Here is a 17917-nt window from a genome sequence, read left to right on the forward strand (position 1 = left end):
AAATAATATTATTTGTATATAAATATTCAACAAACAAAACAAGCTGACTAGCTAAGAGCATTAAACCAATAACTTACTTTGCGTAGATCCCTTGAGTTGTGCTCTAATAATTCTAATCTAAAACATAAAAATAAAAACAAAAAATTACTCTATAATAATCTTGATTGGTAATTTTACATAACACGTGGTGCATTCATAGCCTCATATTTATAATTTTCATATCAAATTCTTTGTTTTTATTACTTACTTTGATTCTAATCATCATTTCAGTCTTGCCCGGCAGATGCTTAGATGGAATCAATTCATTTCTATTACAATATAAGATACTTTAATTTCATCCTAAATCCTAATCACCTCCAATAATATATATATATATATAAATATATATTTATATAAATATTTATATAAGCAAGCTTGCGTGCCATTGAAAAGGAAAGCCACTTTTGTCTTTTTTTCTTAGATGTGTCATATATTTTTTGTTCTAAAATTAGAGAGCAATCTTTGCTTCTTTTCTTGTAGGAAAAAAAATAAAAATTATTCAATGCTTCAATTCAAATAATGACCACTATTTTGACCTTTTCATCAAATAGAAGGTTTGGCCTCAAACCAAAATGTTACATAATATTGAACAATCACTAGTACACCCTCTAAATAAATGTTTTGGTACACTTTATATGTATTTACAATAACTTTTTAATTTAATTATTTTTTTTTTCATGATGTGTAAATTATAATTATTTATAAGTACTTACAAATTTTCTAAAAATTATGAATAATCTACCGCATCAAAAATAAGATTCAAATAGTTATTTTTTACATGTATAAAAAAAATTACTCGTGCATTAAAATATTTGAATATTATTTTCAACGCTATTCAAAATTTTAAAAATTTATTAATAACTTTAAATAACTAAAAGGTATACGATTATAAAAAAATGAACTAAATTTTTTTCCTAAAATATCAAATTAAATAAACGTCAATTAACTATAAACTTACCCTAGATTATTATATTTACAAAGCATTGATATTGGTAAGTTTTTTTTTTCTTTTTTATTTAGGGTGTCTACACATTTGGTATCCTGTGTTTTATCTAAATACAAGTTTAGTACCATCTATTTTTAATAATGCTTATTTGGTACCCTCTATTTTAAAATCATACTTATTTGGTACCTTAAATTCAAATTTTTTTGATAAAATTTAATCAATACTATCAATAGTCTAAAATTTTATGAATTCTAAATTCAAATTTATTTATTTGATTACATATAATTAAGAATTGTTTGGTTAAATTGATAAAACTGTATTGATTAATTTTATTTAAAGGTACCAAATATGTACAATTTAGAAATATGAGGTACCAATTAAGTATTATTGAAAACATAAGGTATTAAATATATTTTTCATAAAAACACAAGATACTAAATGAGTATATTCCCTTTTATTTATTTACAAAAGGTTATTTCCGTTTGGGTTTATATATAATCATGTGTTATAAAATTGACCAAAACACTTGCTAATTTATATGTCCAACTAATCACAAATTGTTGCTTTTAGATATGAGCAGACAATATCATTCAAATAAACACACAAAATAAATAAATTATTTAATTATATTATGAAGATTAGTTCCTAACCCGAATTATATTGTATTAATTAACACTTTCCTCAATATTATTATCTAGTTTTTGTTTTTGGTCCCACCTTAAACCCCAAGAACTTGAAAATGTAGGATTTTTATTTTTAAAATAAGAAACATAATTTGTAATAGGGTGCAATTCAATTACATCATATAATATTAGCTAAGGCGCCGGTGGTGGCCACCCCTTCCCATATTTTTTTATTAAATATTTCAAAATTATATGCAAGAAAAATAATTAAAAATAAAATAAATAAATTTTTATTTTTTTTATATGTATTAGCTCTTTATAAATATTTTGGCTGGTCTGGTCAGTGTATATATTTATATAATTTATTGATATTATGATGATATGTAGTATAGTAGTAGTAGTAGTAGTAGTAGTAGTAGGGGCTGCTAATTTGTGTACACATCAACAATGGCTGTCATCTTGTTATTATCTGCTGTTGAAGCTTTCAACTTGTATTGATCTTTTGTTTATTTATTTATTTTTGGATTTAGGATGTCACAGCCAATTTATTTGAAATTTCTCTTCTGGGTAGATAAGGTACTTCCGTACACCATACAATTAGAAGAAAAAATATATATGTATATATTTTAAATAATAATTATGTTGGTATTATAACTTTAGGGTATGGTTTAGAATTTAAAATGAAATAATAAAAAAAATAGATAAAAATGACTTTATTTAAAAGGTTATTTTTAAAAATATGGGAAAAATTATTAAAATAATGATAAATATGATATAAAAAGTAAATGCCACTCAATATGACATTATTTAACCAATCAAACTAGAAATGGTTTTTTTTAGAAAAAAAACCATATAAAACATTAAAAAGAAATTTGAATTTAAAATTCATAAAAAATAAAAACTTAATTAAATTACAATAAAAAATATTAAAATTCCCTTCATATTTATTTTTTTAAGAAAAATAAAATAAATAAAACTATAGTGTTTGCCGAAGTTGTCACTCATGCTGGAAAAGTCACCGGAGTTTACTGTCAACACCGGAAGTCGTCGGAGTAGCCACTGGTGCTGGAAAAGTCACCGGAGTTGCTGCAGGCGCCGAAAAAGTCGTCAGAATTAGCATTGTCGCTGAAAAAATCACCAAGAAACTGGTTTCTTGATGAAGAAACCATCCAGAAACCGGTTTCTTGGTGATTTTTCCGGTAATTTTACCGATGACAATGCCAAGTCCAACGACTCTTCTGGAGTTTGATATCGGTGCCGAAAAAATTGCCGGAGTAGTTCCTGGTGTTGGAAGAATCGCTTGAGTTATTGCCGACATAAAAAAATCATCAAAATTGGCATTGTCGCCAGCAAAATCATGAGAAAAATCACCAATAAAGTGGTTTTTTCATCAAGAAACTGGTTTCTTCACCAAGAAAGTGGTTTCTTCATCAAGGAACTAATTTTGTTACACAACAATAATAAAGATTATGAAAACAAAACAAAAATGATATACACTAAAAATAATTGAAACCAGTTTCATCAATCAACCAAATAGAGAAAAAAATACAAAAAAAATTACCAAGAAACCGAAAAAAAAAACCAGTTTCTTGGTGATTTTTCCGATAATTTTTCCGGTGAGAATGCCAATTCTGACGAATTTCCCAGAGTTTATTGTCGGTACTGAAAAAGTCACCGGAGTAGCTGCCGGTGTATTAGTCGTCAGAGTTGCTACCAACGCTAGAAAATTCGTCAGAATTGTCATTGTTGTCAGAAAAATTACCGAAAAATTACTAAAAAACTGGTTTCTTCATCAAGAAACCAGAAACCAGTTTCTTGGTAATTTTTCCGGCGACTATGCCAATTCTGATGACTTTTCTGAAGTTTACTGTCGGTGCCTGAAAAGTCGTCGGAGTAGCTGCTAGCGTCAGAAAAGTCGTCAGAATTGGCATTGTCAACGGAAAAATCACCAAGAAACCGGTTTCTTAGACTTCAAGAAACCGGTTTCTTGGTGGTTTTTCAGTAATTTTTCCGGCGACAATGCCAATTCCAACGAATTTTTCGGCGCCGGCAGCAACTCCGACGACTTTTCCGGCGCCGGGCGCTACTCCGACGAATTTTCCGGCACCAGCAGCAAACTCCGGTGATTTTTCCGGCATCAATGACAAATAAAACTTCCTAAACAAATAAAAACATTAAATATGGGATTTAGAAACCTAATTACATATATATGGCATATCAAATACCATAAGAAAACCTAAAAATAAAAAAAATACCATATAAATTGGCCAAACTTAAATGTGTCATATTTATCATAAGAACTTTTAAAATCCCATACTAAGTGTAATTTCCTCTTATTTAAACTCTTGTGGCTGAAATACTTATGTGACCCATAAATTTCAATTTTACCATTTTAATTAAACTTATCTTTCTTTTTAAAAAATATAACTTTATAAATGTCAATTTTATCTATTTAATAATTATAATTAATTATCAAATAAAATTTTCATTTAACTTATTTATTACGTAGATTTTTCATAGTCTCTTAATTAATAAACAAGCCATAAAACCTATTTTTCTTCTTAAAATTGCCCTTCCTTAGTAAAACTTATAAATAAGACATAGTCATTATTTAGAATCCTAGCTGATTAAATAAACAATTAAATGTGTTTACAAGATAATATTATCTCAAGCAGTGTGGGGATCATGGGCCCATATAATCAAACTCCCAACAAATAGTTTTATAATTTACTGAGTAAAACTCGGGGAGTCTTTCATATCGGTATTCAACCCTTAATTCATCTCTAGTTTTTGGTAAGTGAATCATTTGTCCTTGGGGAAGTGGTTTAAGAGCAGAGAGTTTGACTCAGACACGCAAAAAAGGACTCCAACCTTCATTAGTAGAATCTTCAAAGACTTCTATGAATTTGCCAATTGTGTTACCAAGGGCCTCGACCAAGGCGGACTTGCTTAAGAAAGGCAAGCGGTAAATTTAGACCCAAAATGGGGTGTAGATCATATGCTTCTTTGTGACGATTTGCAAAACATCTAGCGCGTAAAAAATGATAAGATGATTTTGAAAGTGTCATGGTTCTTTGGTAAGAACTCGACGTTTATCACCCTCACAACCAAAAACAATGTAGAACAAATTAACCTTATAATTAGTGATTGTAACGGGAAAAAGTGCCCCTTCCAATGACCCGACATTTGTTCATAAAAAATAGGCTTGTAAACTAGTCTTTCGGAAAGGACAGGCCAACATAACATGGGCAGATTGTGGAAATGGCGAAGGATTAGGGAAATTAGGAAGTGCGATTATTGTACTCTCCTCGTCAATGAGGGAAAGGGTAGAATTCAAAGTATTCATGAGTGGTTATATTACAAACTTGGCAAAGAAAAAGCAAGAGGGATAGAAGAGAAAACAAACGCTGGGTTGTGGTGGAGAAAAAACAGGGCAAGAAGGCTTGAGGAACATATGGGCGGGAACAGTTATTAAAGGAAAAAATTTGAAAAATTGAAGAATAGAGGCGAAAGAGAAAATGAAGATTGCTGGAAAAAGAAGTTAAAACGAAAAAATAGTTAAAATGAAAAAAAAAAAAAAACGGCCACATACCCTACACGGGCACTCTATTTTTTTAACTTTAAAATATAAATTATGCATTTATCTTTATAAATGTATATAAATATGTGCGAATTTGATTGAGTACTAAATCAATATTTGATCTGCATAAGTGGGAATTTTAGATTTCTCAATTCAATTCAATCCACACAAGTACGGATATATGCACTTTACGGATTGGATTGGATCGTACAAATTTAATTGAATTGGATATTTTATGAACATAATTAATTAATTTAATAAATTGGGTATTTTAATAATAATCCAAATTTCCCTTTAATAAATATATATCTAGAAATAATTAATTAATTAATAAAGAAAGTATAACAACAAAGATAACAAACAAAATAAATATTTTTACAAAAATTCATATAAATATATAATATTTTAAGATAAATTTATTAAAATTTAATATAATATCATAAGATTTTTTTTATTGGTGATTTGTGAATGGGGAAATTGATTAAATGTAAATGAAGTATTTATATTATGTATTATAATTTTTTTCTGAGTGTAGTATAATGATATTTTACAATTAATTAATAATTTATAATTTAAAGGTCTCGAATTGGAACCTATAACTTATCTCTTTTCCAATCCCAATCTCACCATTAAACTAGCCTTACTGCTATTATATTTGGAAAGCTCTGATCAGCTATTATGGCCAAACTTGCCTGCTTTTTATTTGATTGAAATAAAACCTTGGACAATATTCATGAATAACGTGTCCATATATAAACAAATATATATATAAATATATATATATATATATATAAATAGGTAAGGTAGGTCTCACATTTTGCTACCCACACCACAGCTGTCTTTAATTTATATTTTCAATTTTTAAATTGTTATTTATTTATTTCAGCAAATGATTTTCCTATATTTTCTCAAATTTTGACCATAGCGCAGTAAATTACAGTTACTTTCTATTGGGTGAAAATGGTAAATGATAGTTTATTTTATTCACATCGATTTTAGTTAAAATATTATAAATAAAACACTAATAAGACAATTGACAACGTCCGTGGTATTGAATATTGATTCTATTTAAATTAATTAATTAATTACTAATATTTTATTGAAATTTGCTCCTCTGGTTTTCTTGTCTACAATCCCATAAATAATTGAGTAACCAAAAAAAAAATCATTTTATTAAAGAAAAAGAAAAAAGCCCCACCTTTAATGCGTGTATCAACTTCTCTTTGATGATTAGTCTATAAAAATCAAAGCTTGACCTCAACACAAGTAATTTTTCTGCTGTTCAAGAACTGGGTCACGCTTTTATCCTCAAAATCAAGCTTCATTTCTCTTACCTTATTCTATCTCGGTATTAAAGGTTGTTCTTTCTCCTGGGTCGTGTTCCAATTCGTTTGGATTGGATTATTATAATTGGGTTTCTTTTTTCTGGTTCAGTTATCAGGTAATTTGCTACTTTTTTTCTTTTGGAAAATTAACCCTCTTTGATTGTTATTAAGAATTGGGTTTGTTTAGATTTCGTTGTTGATGGTTTGTGGATTAAATTCTTCTTGGCTTGATTATTGTAAAGCTTACAATTTTATTTCATGTCTTATATTTTTTCAATGGTCGGGGGATGAAAGCTTTAGAATTCATCAAAATTTAACTTTAATTTGAAATAGCCATTTGTTTTTTAGAGATCTAATTTATGTTTTGTGCAAACAGTTTAAGCGAATTTTCATTCTGATGTTCAAAAGTTTTTTTTTGGGGGGGAATTCTTATAGGTGTAAAAGATGACGATTGGCAATATTGAACCAAAGAGGGAAAAGAGGTCACGAAAGAGTAAGCCAGTGATTGATGAAAAGGCCCCTTTGTTACCCAAAAGACATGAGGGAGAAGGTGGATTTGATGAGTTCAATGGGGCTTCATTCTCTGGAGCCGTTTTCAATTTATCCACCACAATTATTGGTGCAGGAATCATGGCTTTGCCTGCTACCATGAAAGTATTGGGTCTTATTCTTGGGGTTTCTCTCATCATATTTATGGCATTTTTGACTGAGGCTTCAATTGAAATGATGCTTCGATTCAGCAAAGCTGGGAAGTCAGTATCTTATGGAGGTCTTATGAAAGATGCCTTTGGAAAATACGGAAAGGTGTTGGTGCAAGTATGTGTTATAATAAACAACGTTGGCATGCTTACTGTGTACATGATTATTATGGGTAAGAAAGATTGTTTGGTATTTTATTATCTATCTGCTACTCTTTTGTTGTTCACATATTATATTAAGGAAGATTATTGTGAATGGAATCCTCAAAGTAGTCTAACCATGTTGGATTGTTTATCTGAAGGTGATGTACTTTCTGGAACTACTTCAAGTGGTGTTCACCACCCTGGTGTCCTCGAAAGCTGGTTTGGAGTACACTGGTGGAATGGGCGATTTTTTGTTCTACTTGTCACAACGCTTGCTATATTTTCTCCGTTGGCATCCTTTAAGCGAATCGGTTAGTCTTAATTCTTGACCGGGAAGAACCTTTTGATCAGATTATTTACTTGTCTTTGATGTCCCACGTTCATAGAGTTGCTGGTTTCTCAGAATAAATATATTGTTTCTTTTTTATGGTTGCAGATTCTTTGAGTTTCACATCTGCATTATCAGTTGGACTTGCAGTTGCATTTCTTGTTATTACTATTGGAATTTCAATTTTTAAGTTGGCTACCGGAGGAGTTAAAATGCCTCGAATGCTGCCTGATGTCACTGATTTGACATCAGTTTTCAAGCTATTCACAGCTGTCCCTGTTCTGGTGGTTGCATATATATGCCATTACAATGGTATGAACTCTTTTACATTTTGCTTATAGTTTGCAATCTGTCCCTGTATATTTTTTAGGTTGAGGAATATAAAATAAATAAACTGTATACTTCCTAGTTTGAGTTACAATCATTATCCTTGAAAAGCTTAAAGATCCTTTGGAGACAACCCTTTCACCCCAAATAAGAATAATAGGATCATTATGGCCTTTCTAGAGAAGTTTCAGCCAAACTTGATCGTGCATTAGCCATTCATGCAGCTGGATCCATCATATCAAACCAGCGTGAAGCTAATGTTTGATATTAGCATGTGGTCGCCAGTTGGAAGTTTTTAACCAATGTGAGAAGCAATGTAAAACTAATTTTCCTTTGAATCTCATTTCCAGTTCACAGCATAGACAATGAACTTGAAGATTCTAGACAGATGCAACCAGTTGTTCGATCTGCACTTGGTTTGTGCACCACTGTGTATGTGATGACGAGTGTTTTTGGCTTCCTTCTATTTGGTGATGACACTCTTGATGATGTGCTTGCCAACTTCGACACCAGTCTTGGCATGCCATACGGTTCCATTCTTAATGATGCTGTTCGTGTTAGCTACGCTGCCCATCTAATGCTTGTATTTCCAATTGTCTTTTACCCACTGCGGCTCAACTTGGATGGCCTCCTTTTCCCCTCATCAAGGCCTTTGGTGCAGGATAACAAGAGATTCACACTGGTCACTACTGTGCTCATTGCTCTTATTTTCATGGCTGCAAACTTTATACCTAGCATCTGGGATGCTTTCCAATTCAGTGGAGCAACTGCTGCTGTCTGCCTTGGATTCATCTTTCCAGCTGCTGTTACTCTCAGGTTAGTATTCTACTTAATGTCCAGCTCCTCCTTATTGTCGATGATTTAGGGAACAGAATCTAGAAGAGAATCCCCTTATGCCTGTGACTGTGAATGTGTTAAAATAAAAAACACCCTCCTATCATAACCAACTGACGATCGCTAGGTGCTTATTTCTCGTGAAAGTGAACGTTTTTAAGGCTCTTCTCTCTTGTAACTTCTGTTATTCTTTGGCGATTCAGGGATCGTTACAACATAGCAACTAAGAAGGACAAGGCGTTGTCTGTATTTATGATTGTCCTTGCGGTGTTCTCGAACCTGATGGCCATTTACAGTGATGCCTATTCCTTGTTCAAAAGAAGTTCACCTCGATAGTGATTGATTGCTAGTCTCACTCCCTCTCAAATGAAACCTGCGGGGAAATGTTGTGGAGCTTTCAATGAAGACATTTGTTGTCTAAATCAAGTTGAGTTGGACTAGAAAATTGAAGTTTTCTAAGAAGGTTGAATGAGTCGAAATAAAGATAGACTATACTATGTTGTACAATGTAAAAAGGTGTTATTTTTGTGGCAGAAGTGTAAGAAAAGGTGTGTGCACAATGCAGTGCAAATTTGTCTTACCATTTTTCAATGTTTTTAAATTATGATTGCACTGTACTCGAAATACAATGGATTTTATTGCGTGAACAATTTCATATAAGGTGAAATACAAATATGTAATATGTAATCTTAGATTTGTCACATTTTTTCTTTTTCTAGTTACCCTTTTGTACATCTGGCAAAATTTGCTTCTATTTTATCCATTTTTTTGGTCAGATCTTCTATCCTTAATTGAAGTTCAAAAAGACGTTTCAGGATATTTAATAATGTGGGATGTTTTATATTTTTGAATACCACACCCACACATATTGATTAATGAACAACAAATGGCAAGGAATTTCATAGTTAATAGAAGCTCATAGATTACAAAAGTCTAATGAAAATAAGAGATACAAGATATACAAATTCAACCTGGTTTTACCCCAAGAACACACATTTGCCAAAACTGGGTTATATTTGATCCACCAACATAAATCATTAGAAGTTGGCAATGCAGGTTTTATGGGTGACCAATATTAGTAACAAAAGGTACCAGCCTTGGGTATTCCCTTCTTCTCCCTAAAGCACAGGTATCAAGCACACGCCGGAGGGTAAGACGAATGTTCTGCAGAGCCACTTCTCGGGCGGGTATTCAAGATTCATTTGATCCGAGGGGTGCAGGTGTTACAGCTGTCCCAAACGCTTTTAATTTTGTTTTTTCAACAAAACGCTCAGCATTGGACTAAACATGCCTAGGATGAAACCAAACACCTTTATAATAACCATGCTCTGCACTTTTAGTGCAGTTTTATACTAATCATCCCAGAAGTTTCAATTGTTAGGAATAAGGAAGCTATGGCAAGCTAAAAAAATCTCTGACAGAAAGCCACTGTTTTTCAGCATCCCCAGATATGAAGAGCAAAGATAACAAGCCAAGCTTGTGTGCAAACTTTATAAATATATACTTACTTTGCCTCCTGAACAGAACTTGGGCAAAGCTCTGCAGCATATTTGACAAGCTCACAAAGACAACGAACCCACCTATTCTTAGCAGGGCTCTCAAATATTATAGACTGAAATGTCGCATCAGGAGGGATTGCATCAGATCCTCATCTTAAATCAAATGGACACCCAGAATCCCAATAACAGCTCTGAACAATGTCATCCTGTAAATCAGAGATTCAAGTTTACATTTAACCAGAAAAACTACAAGGACAAAATGTTGGTTTCATTTACAAATCAATACAAAGTTTTTGCTTGAAAGAACATGTAAAGATGAACAATGTCCCTACCCCATGCTCCTCAAGGACATATTTTATAAAGATTGGTCTGGCTCCATATTTTAAAGTATAGTCTGCCAGCCCACGAGATGAAAGTTCACGCACATCATTCCTTAAAGCACGAACACATCGTAGTAGTTCCAAATTCCAATGCCGAATCTCTAATTTGACTTTCCACAGAACCAAGGAAGATGGGACCAACAGCATCTATCTCAGATGCACGAAATTCAATAGGTTCCCCCGATCGATGGAAAGAAGATCTTTTGAATCCCTTGTTAACCTGTCCCACGCACTTTGCATTTTGAGTGTCATAGTCTAACATATCATCAATTACACGGGCTCTCCAAAAACGCATTAGTTCCAACAACCGCCCAAGTGACATTTGAATTAGATGAGGGAACTCATCAGGTAGCCGCAGAATAAAGTTCGCCATCCCTCTCTGCAAATCGACGGTGAGGAAGATATCTTAAAATCCAGGTAAGTACTTGCACTGCTTCCTCACGAACAATGGGATCGATACTTATGCCATGTTGAGGAATTATTTCTGCAATTTTATCACTTCGGCCAACCTCTTCAATAAGATATGATATGCACTTTAGCGCAGACTGGAAGAGATGAGATTATATTTTTGTAACAGCATCTGGAAAAGCATATAATTGATCTTAGTCTAGCTCAGTATGCCTTCTCACAGTAAGAGTCAAAACAAATAAATAAATTAACAAATCTAAAAAGCATATAATTGATTTTAGCCTATCTCAGTATGCCTTCTCACAGCAGCTTAAAAGGCAAAACAAATAAAAATAAATTAACAGCTTCATGATGTATGTGTGTCATTATTCTACAAGTTTTCAACAACCCAAGCCTCCCATTAGAAAATAAGAAAGCAATTACTGAGAAAACAAAAAGTGGGTTGGTGGAAGAACAAAACAAAGCAGAAGTATTGCTATTTTATTTTAGATTCAAAATTAATGTCAACTGATTGAAGTATACAACAACTAAACTTTGCAGCGATAAGCTTAAAAGGACATCCATTCTTAATGGTCGTAAAGAATAATGGTGAACCAATAGCAGCCAGTTTGCTGGACAGCATCTACATAGGTTAAATCATGCAATAAATATTAATATCTAAATTGTAAAACTAAACTTTCCTTAAAATTTCTATACTTGCCCTACATTAGCAGAGAAATTACCTATAGCAGTCTTTGAAGAAGTTAGAAGTGCCTGACTATAGGATTTATGGCAAGACCGCGAAATTGACTCAATGGCGGCCTTCACCTTTGGAATATAGTGACCAATATCGTGACCTGCTTAAACAATAGAGATAAGACGAAGACAACAAAACAATAAATGACAAGCAACTAGAATTAATGACAGAATATGTTAATGCCTTTAAATATTTCCAAGCCAATATATTGGCTTCATGGTGACATGACAATTGCAAGCAAAGCACGAAGACCAATAACCTTTGCTTCACTAAGACTATCTTGCTTAAGCGGTTCTAAAATCATATGATTGATGGCATAATCAAGATTGTATTCTGCTATGGTCACACAGAACTCCACAAGTTTATCATGTTGGACATCCTGGGTAAGCATTCCTTTTCGCAGAACAGTCAATAGTTTGGGAGTTACACTGTCTAAGTGGTCCCATATACGATTCGAAGCCTGATTTGTGGCATGGACACTCAGGTAAAACCTCAAAACTCGATGAAGACAGTCCAATGCCATAAAGCGGTGGGTCTTGTCCTGTATGATTAAACCACATCATGTCATACAACTTAGCACCTGAAATGGAAATCCATAAGGGTATATCACCAAGACAGAGAAGAAGAGTTACCAAGGGATAATCAACCTAATAAAAAGAACAATCCAAATGAGCACATAAGAAAATACATGACGCCAGAGAAGGGGTGTGAGAGTTAAGCACATTATTATTTAATAGAACTATCATTAAAACTAATATTCAAAATATACACATATAGATTAAAACTAGTGTGTGTACTCATCATTAGGTACCTATGTTTTATCAAAATACAAATTTGGTAACATTGTTGTCAGTAATGTGTACCCTGTATTTGTATATATATTAAGTAACCAAAACTCAAATTTGATAAATATAATTTTATCAATATGATCAAATTATCTTTAATTATATGCGTACTCGATTCAAATCCCAACGACGAGATTATATGATGCAGTTGAAACTGAGACTCCATTAATTTGCTTTCTCTGCTTTGTGATGTTTGGTTACACTCACAATGACATCAAAGAAAATTTCGCCTTCTTTCGGTGAGGAAAAGCTCGTCTAGATTTGTATCTAACTGAGCTTTTTTTCCTCAAATTTTGAAGCATCAAATTCCTTGTTTTCCCATCTGGTTGAAGGTTGCAGCTGCGCATATTTGCATAAAGCTTTTTCGCTAAATTGATCTCGCCTCTTAAACACATTCCTTGAATGGCTGCATTGTAGAGGGATGCGTTTGGTGCAGCCTGCTGCAAAGACAAGAAAATATTTGAAAGGGGTCAACATTTTGAGTCATTGAGAGTCTAAATCATGCTCAAGCTCAACAGGTTGATTTATGCTTAGTAGCTTATGTCTGAAATCTGGTTACAATTTAACTAAGCAAAACGATAGGCTTAAATTTGATTGGAAAACTGCAAAACAAATAGACAACAAAAACTCTTTTATACTTACTTTCAGGATATCCTCTACCTCATCCCAGAGAGAACCCCAAATGCAAACTCTAACTATGGAAAGTTGAGTTAATGTGTCTGGGATGCACTTCTGGTGAACCATGTGATCGTACACTTGCACTGCAATATCAGCCTTCCTTGCTGTCTCACAAGCACTAATAACAAGATTATATGATGCAGTTGAAACTGAGACTCCATTAGTTTCCATTTGCCACAAAAGCTGCAAAGCTCTCTCCCATAAACCAAGCTTCGAGCAAGACATCAAAGCCACATCATACAAATGCGAATTCAACTGAGAATCTTTCTCTTGCTTGATGTTCTCGAAGAGCTGAAGAGCATCATCATGTCGATTCACCCTGTAGAGTGCACTAAGTAATGCATTCCATGTATATGCATCCGGTGAATGGCCTAAAGATTTCATAATATCATACACCCCAAATGCTAGTTTGACCTCCCCAGCTTTCCCAAGTGAATTAATGAGTGCATTGCATGAAATGGGATTTGGCTTGACATTTCTCTTCAACATGTTTTGGAAAACATTCAATGCAAAATCCCATTTTCCTTCTTTTGCACAAGCACCAATTATAGCTTGCATTGTGTCACTACCTGGTTCAAATTTTCTTTGAAGCATCTCACAGTAAGCATCAAAGGCTAGTTCATTCTGATTACATCGAACAAAAATGGTAACTAAGAGACTGTAAGTTACCCTTGTTTCACTATGATGATTTTCTTTCATACTTCTCCATAATCTCAGTGTTTCAAACCAGTTGTTCACTCTACCACAAACTGATATCATTGTATTGTAAACAATTGTATCAAAACTATTCATAGCTTGGCAATCTCCTTCTATTTCACTAAACATTTGAAGGGCAGCATCAGATCCTCTAGCACCAGCAACAGCTTTTAGTATCAAGCTATAAGTATGTCCTGTGGTCATATTCTTTGTCTTCATGAACTCAAACACTCTAAGGCCATCATCTAGTAACCCATTCCTCAAGAGACAAGATAAAACTGAATTGCAGGCATGTAAGTTCGGACACAGGCTCGATAATTCCATGGACCTGAGCAATTCCAATGCACTTCTGATCTTGTTGGTCCTACTAAGCACCAAAATTCGCTTTGACAAAGTTTCTTCATCAGTTTCCTCCAAAAAATGAACTCTTTTTACATTCAACATAACCTTTCCTTCAGAAACTGACCTGGGCTCCTTTAAATCACCAGGTTCTGAATCTAAATCTTTGAAAGTCCCTAACTTTCCCCAAGGAGGTAATTTCTGTTCAACTTCAAATCCCAATTTCTCACTTGGGTTCAATTCATCACTGTCCTCTTCTTCACTCTCAATAGTAGAAACTCTATTCCGAACAAGAAGTGAATTATTCACCCTTATGCACCCGGTTATGAAACTTGTCCTAGGAATCTTGGACTTGGGTACCCACATAGAAACCATGTAAACCTCACAAGGGGGATACTTTTGGCTAAAATTCAGAGCTGAATGAGGATGTAAAGAATGGTGAAAATGCTGGAAACCACGCATACAACTAAGTGGAGTATATAATTGGTGGAAGCAAGTAAGGCCATTCCCTGAAGCCATAATTTGTCCCCCCATAACTATAAATCAATAAAATGTTCACAAGCGTAAGGTGTTTGAGAAAAGAGCAACCTTGAGGAAGGTTTGAGAAGATGATTTGGTAGGAGTTAGGAGGGAGAAGTGGTGTGGAGTGGACTGCGGTGGAAAAGGGGGAGAGTGTGAAGATTACCCTGAATTCTTGTTCATTCCTCGGATTGATCCAACATTGATTTCGTACTTAATAATAATAATAAGCAAATTATGTCATAAAACCTCAACCACATTCTCAGGGATTTAACACCTCCACCGCCGTTGAATTTAGGAAGGAAGTTTATTTTTGTTATTTAATATTATTAGCCTTTCAATTACATTTTTCCATTAGTTTAGTCCCACGTTTATTACATTAATATTAAGAATTTGAATAAATTAAGAGTTAAGATTTCTAATTAAGTGCATGTTTGACATTATAATTAAAAAAACTGTTTTTTATTTTTAAAAACAGAAAACAATTTGGCTTGTTTGGTCTTATTTTTTAAAAACAGTTTTTAGAAAATAAAGTTACAAAAAACAAGAATTTTGAAAACAACAAAATGTTATTTTCTGTTTTAAAAATCAATTCACTTTTGGTCAATATTGTTTTTAAAAATCACTAACCAAACGTGACTTGTATTTTAAAAACTTCAAAAACTATTTTTTGTTCTCATTTCTAAAAATAATTTTTTAAAAACAAAAAACAGAAAATAATACCAAACATGCTCTAAATAACTCCAGATTTCTCTCTACAAGTATTTTGTGATGCTGATTGAGCCTCAAATCCATATGATAGGAGGTTTACTATGTTAGAATTTATTTTATTACTATCTTAATTTATAGGGTAAATACCATTTTAGACCCTGTGTTTTGCAAAAGTTACAGATTGGACCCTGTGTTTTGTTAAATGACAAAATGAACCCTGTATTTTCTAAAATAGTAAAAATAGGACCCTGAACTTAATTTTTGACAACTTTTTTTTTAATACAACCAACTTGAAGACAATGCTTAATACGAATAGATACAAAAAATGTAAACAGTTTTGTCATAGCACTTTTAGATCGGTTTATAATTAAACTTTATTTTGACAAAAAAATCAATTCAGGGTCCTATTTGTACTATTTTAGAAAATACAGGGTCCATTTTGTCATTTAACAAAACACAGGGTCCAATTGGTAACTTTTGCAAAACAGAGGGTCCAAAATGGTATTTACCCTAATTTATATTTGATTATAAATTTATAATCTAACATCTTAAATTTGAATAATTCTAAAAAAATAAATAAACATGTAAAAGTACTAATAACTAAACCTTATTAAAATCACAGCTAATTTAGGATGAAATTGAAATTATTTACAATTGCTTTTATCTATTTATTGTCAACTTCAATTTGTTATTCTCGTTCTTTCTATTCTCTTTCAATTGTCTAATATCATTCGAAATCGATTGTTTAGATAAAATTAAGTTTTAATATTCATTATAATTAATTACTTTAATTACTTTTAATTTCTATAGGACAATATTAATCTTTTGACCACTATTATTACTTGTCAATTTGTGCACCTACAAACATATGTATACATAAAATTCGTATGCAAGCTCAATAAAGCTTTGTATGGCTTGAAGCAAGCTCTAAGGCTTGGTTTGAGAAGTTATCAACAATCTTGTCGCACCGTGGCTTTCACTTCTCCAAAGATATCAATCCTCACTTTTCAGGGTTACTTCATCGAGTTGCATCTTAGATGACATTCTAATCATGGGAAGTGATGACACACTTGTGAATTAGCTCATTGCAGAACTCAATTTTACTTTGCTCTAAGGGATCTTGGTTTAGTAGATTACTTAGGTATTCAAGTTATAAGGACCCCAGATGGAATTTTACTTTCACAAACATGGTACCTTCAAGATCTTCTCTACAAAGCTGATATGCAGAATGTTAACACACAAAATACACCAATGAATAGTGGTCTCAAACTCTCCACTTGACAGTGAACATTTCAAAGATGTTACTCTCTATAGATCAATTGTTGGAATCTTACAATATGCCACTATCACAAAACCTTAGCTTGAATTTTGTGTTAACAAAGTGTACTTTTGGTAAATTTTTATAGGTTCGCCGTGAAACATAAGTTAAAAATAAATTTTAAAATATAATGTACTTTTGTAGTTTATAAAAAATAAATATTATTATTTAAGTATTTTCAATTGTTCTTTTTCTTATTAAAATTATAATACCACATATTCATAAATCAACAATAAAATATACTATAAATGCTAAAATATAAAAATGTGAGGGGCTAAATTTTCTCTAACTATTATATGTATCTGCTAGTATTTATCTTTTTTTTTTTCTTATTATTAATGTATATGAATATAATAAATTAAAGTATTAAAATCTATATATCTATATAAAAAAGAAAAAATATTAATGTAATTATTTTTCTCAAAGTATTAAAATTAAAAAAAAAAATCATTTGAATTTAACACAAAAACATAAATTACAATAAGTAAAATAAATAATAAAAATGTTAATATTTAAGTGGAAACTTAATGTTGCTAAAGAAATAAAAGTTTAGGGATTAATTTACCAAAATATAAAGTTTCGAGACCAACTTGCCAAAACTTATATAGTTTGGAGACTAATTTGTCAAAAAATAAAGTTTGAGGACCAACTTGCCAAAATACGTATAGTTTAGAAACTTGCGGTACAAATAAACCATATAAATATTATATTTGTTTCATTTGACTTTCACACACATCGAAATAGGGAGAGAGACTTTATAAGGCCTCGTAATAATAACAAATAAATTACCTTCTTCTCTTTTTTTTTTTTGGAAGAATGTTTTTTTTTTACGTAGTGATTAGAATCACTCATGAATTTACGATGCAGATATTTGCAAACCGTGCAGGAACCTCTTCTAACAAGGATAGTTCATCGTCTAACTGAAGGACATGCTTGTCAAACCA

General features: G+C 32.2%; 2 protein-coding genes across 10 annotated transcripts; one reads left to right on the plus strand and one right to left on the minus strand.

Moving 5' to 3' along the window:
- The first annotated feature begins 6010 nt into the window (after positions 1-6010).
- LOC115701353 (amino acid transporter AVT6A) lies at positions 6011-9545 on the plus strand. The gene is made up of 6 exons (XM_030629130.2): positions 6011-6629; positions 6949-7384; positions 7514-7666; positions 7792-7995; positions 8361-8826; positions 9048-9545. The coding sequence occupies exons 2-6, from the start codon at positions 6958-6960 to the stop codon at positions 9178-9180; spliced, it is 1383 nt and encodes a 460-aa protein (XP_030484990.1). The 5' UTR covers positions 6011-6629; positions 6949-6957; the 3' UTR covers positions 9181-9545.
- A 175-nt stretch (positions 9546-9720) lies between these two features.
- Positions 9721-15234, minus strand: LOC115701351 (pentatricopeptide repeat-containing protein At3g29290). Of its 9 annotated transcripts, none has more exons than XM_061101995.1 (6): positions 13355-15234; positions 12920-13149; positions 12127-12408; positions 11854-11967; positions 10676-11303; positions 9721-10549 (listed from the first exon to the last, which is right to left on the minus strand). In XM_061101995.1, exons 1-3 carry the CDS (start codon positions 14957-14959, stop codon positions 12360-12362), a joined length of 1884 nt encoding a protein of 627 aa, XP_060957978.1. In that variant the 5' UTR covers positions 14960-15234; the 3' UTR covers positions 9721-10549; positions 10676-11303; positions 11854-11967; positions 12127-12359. The 9 variants fall into 9 exon arrangements, with proteins under 9 accessions (XP_060957978.1, XP_060957982.1, XP_060957976.1 ...); XM_061101999.1 differs by having other exon boundaries at positions 12127-12447; positions 12824-13149; positions 13355-15233; XM_061101993.1 differs by having other exon boundaries at positions 10676-11153; positions 12920-13152; positions 13355-15232.
- Positions 15235-17917: the final 2683 nt, after the last annotated feature.

The sequence above is a fragment of the Cannabis sativa genome, chromosome 8, assembly GCF_029168945.1.
Source record: "Cannabis sativa cultivar Pink pepper isolate KNU-18-1 chromosome 8, ASM2916894v1, whole genome shotgun sequence".
Classification (NCBI taxonomy): Eukaryota; Viridiplantae; Streptophyta; class Magnoliopsida; order Rosales; family Cannabaceae; genus Cannabis; species Cannabis sativa.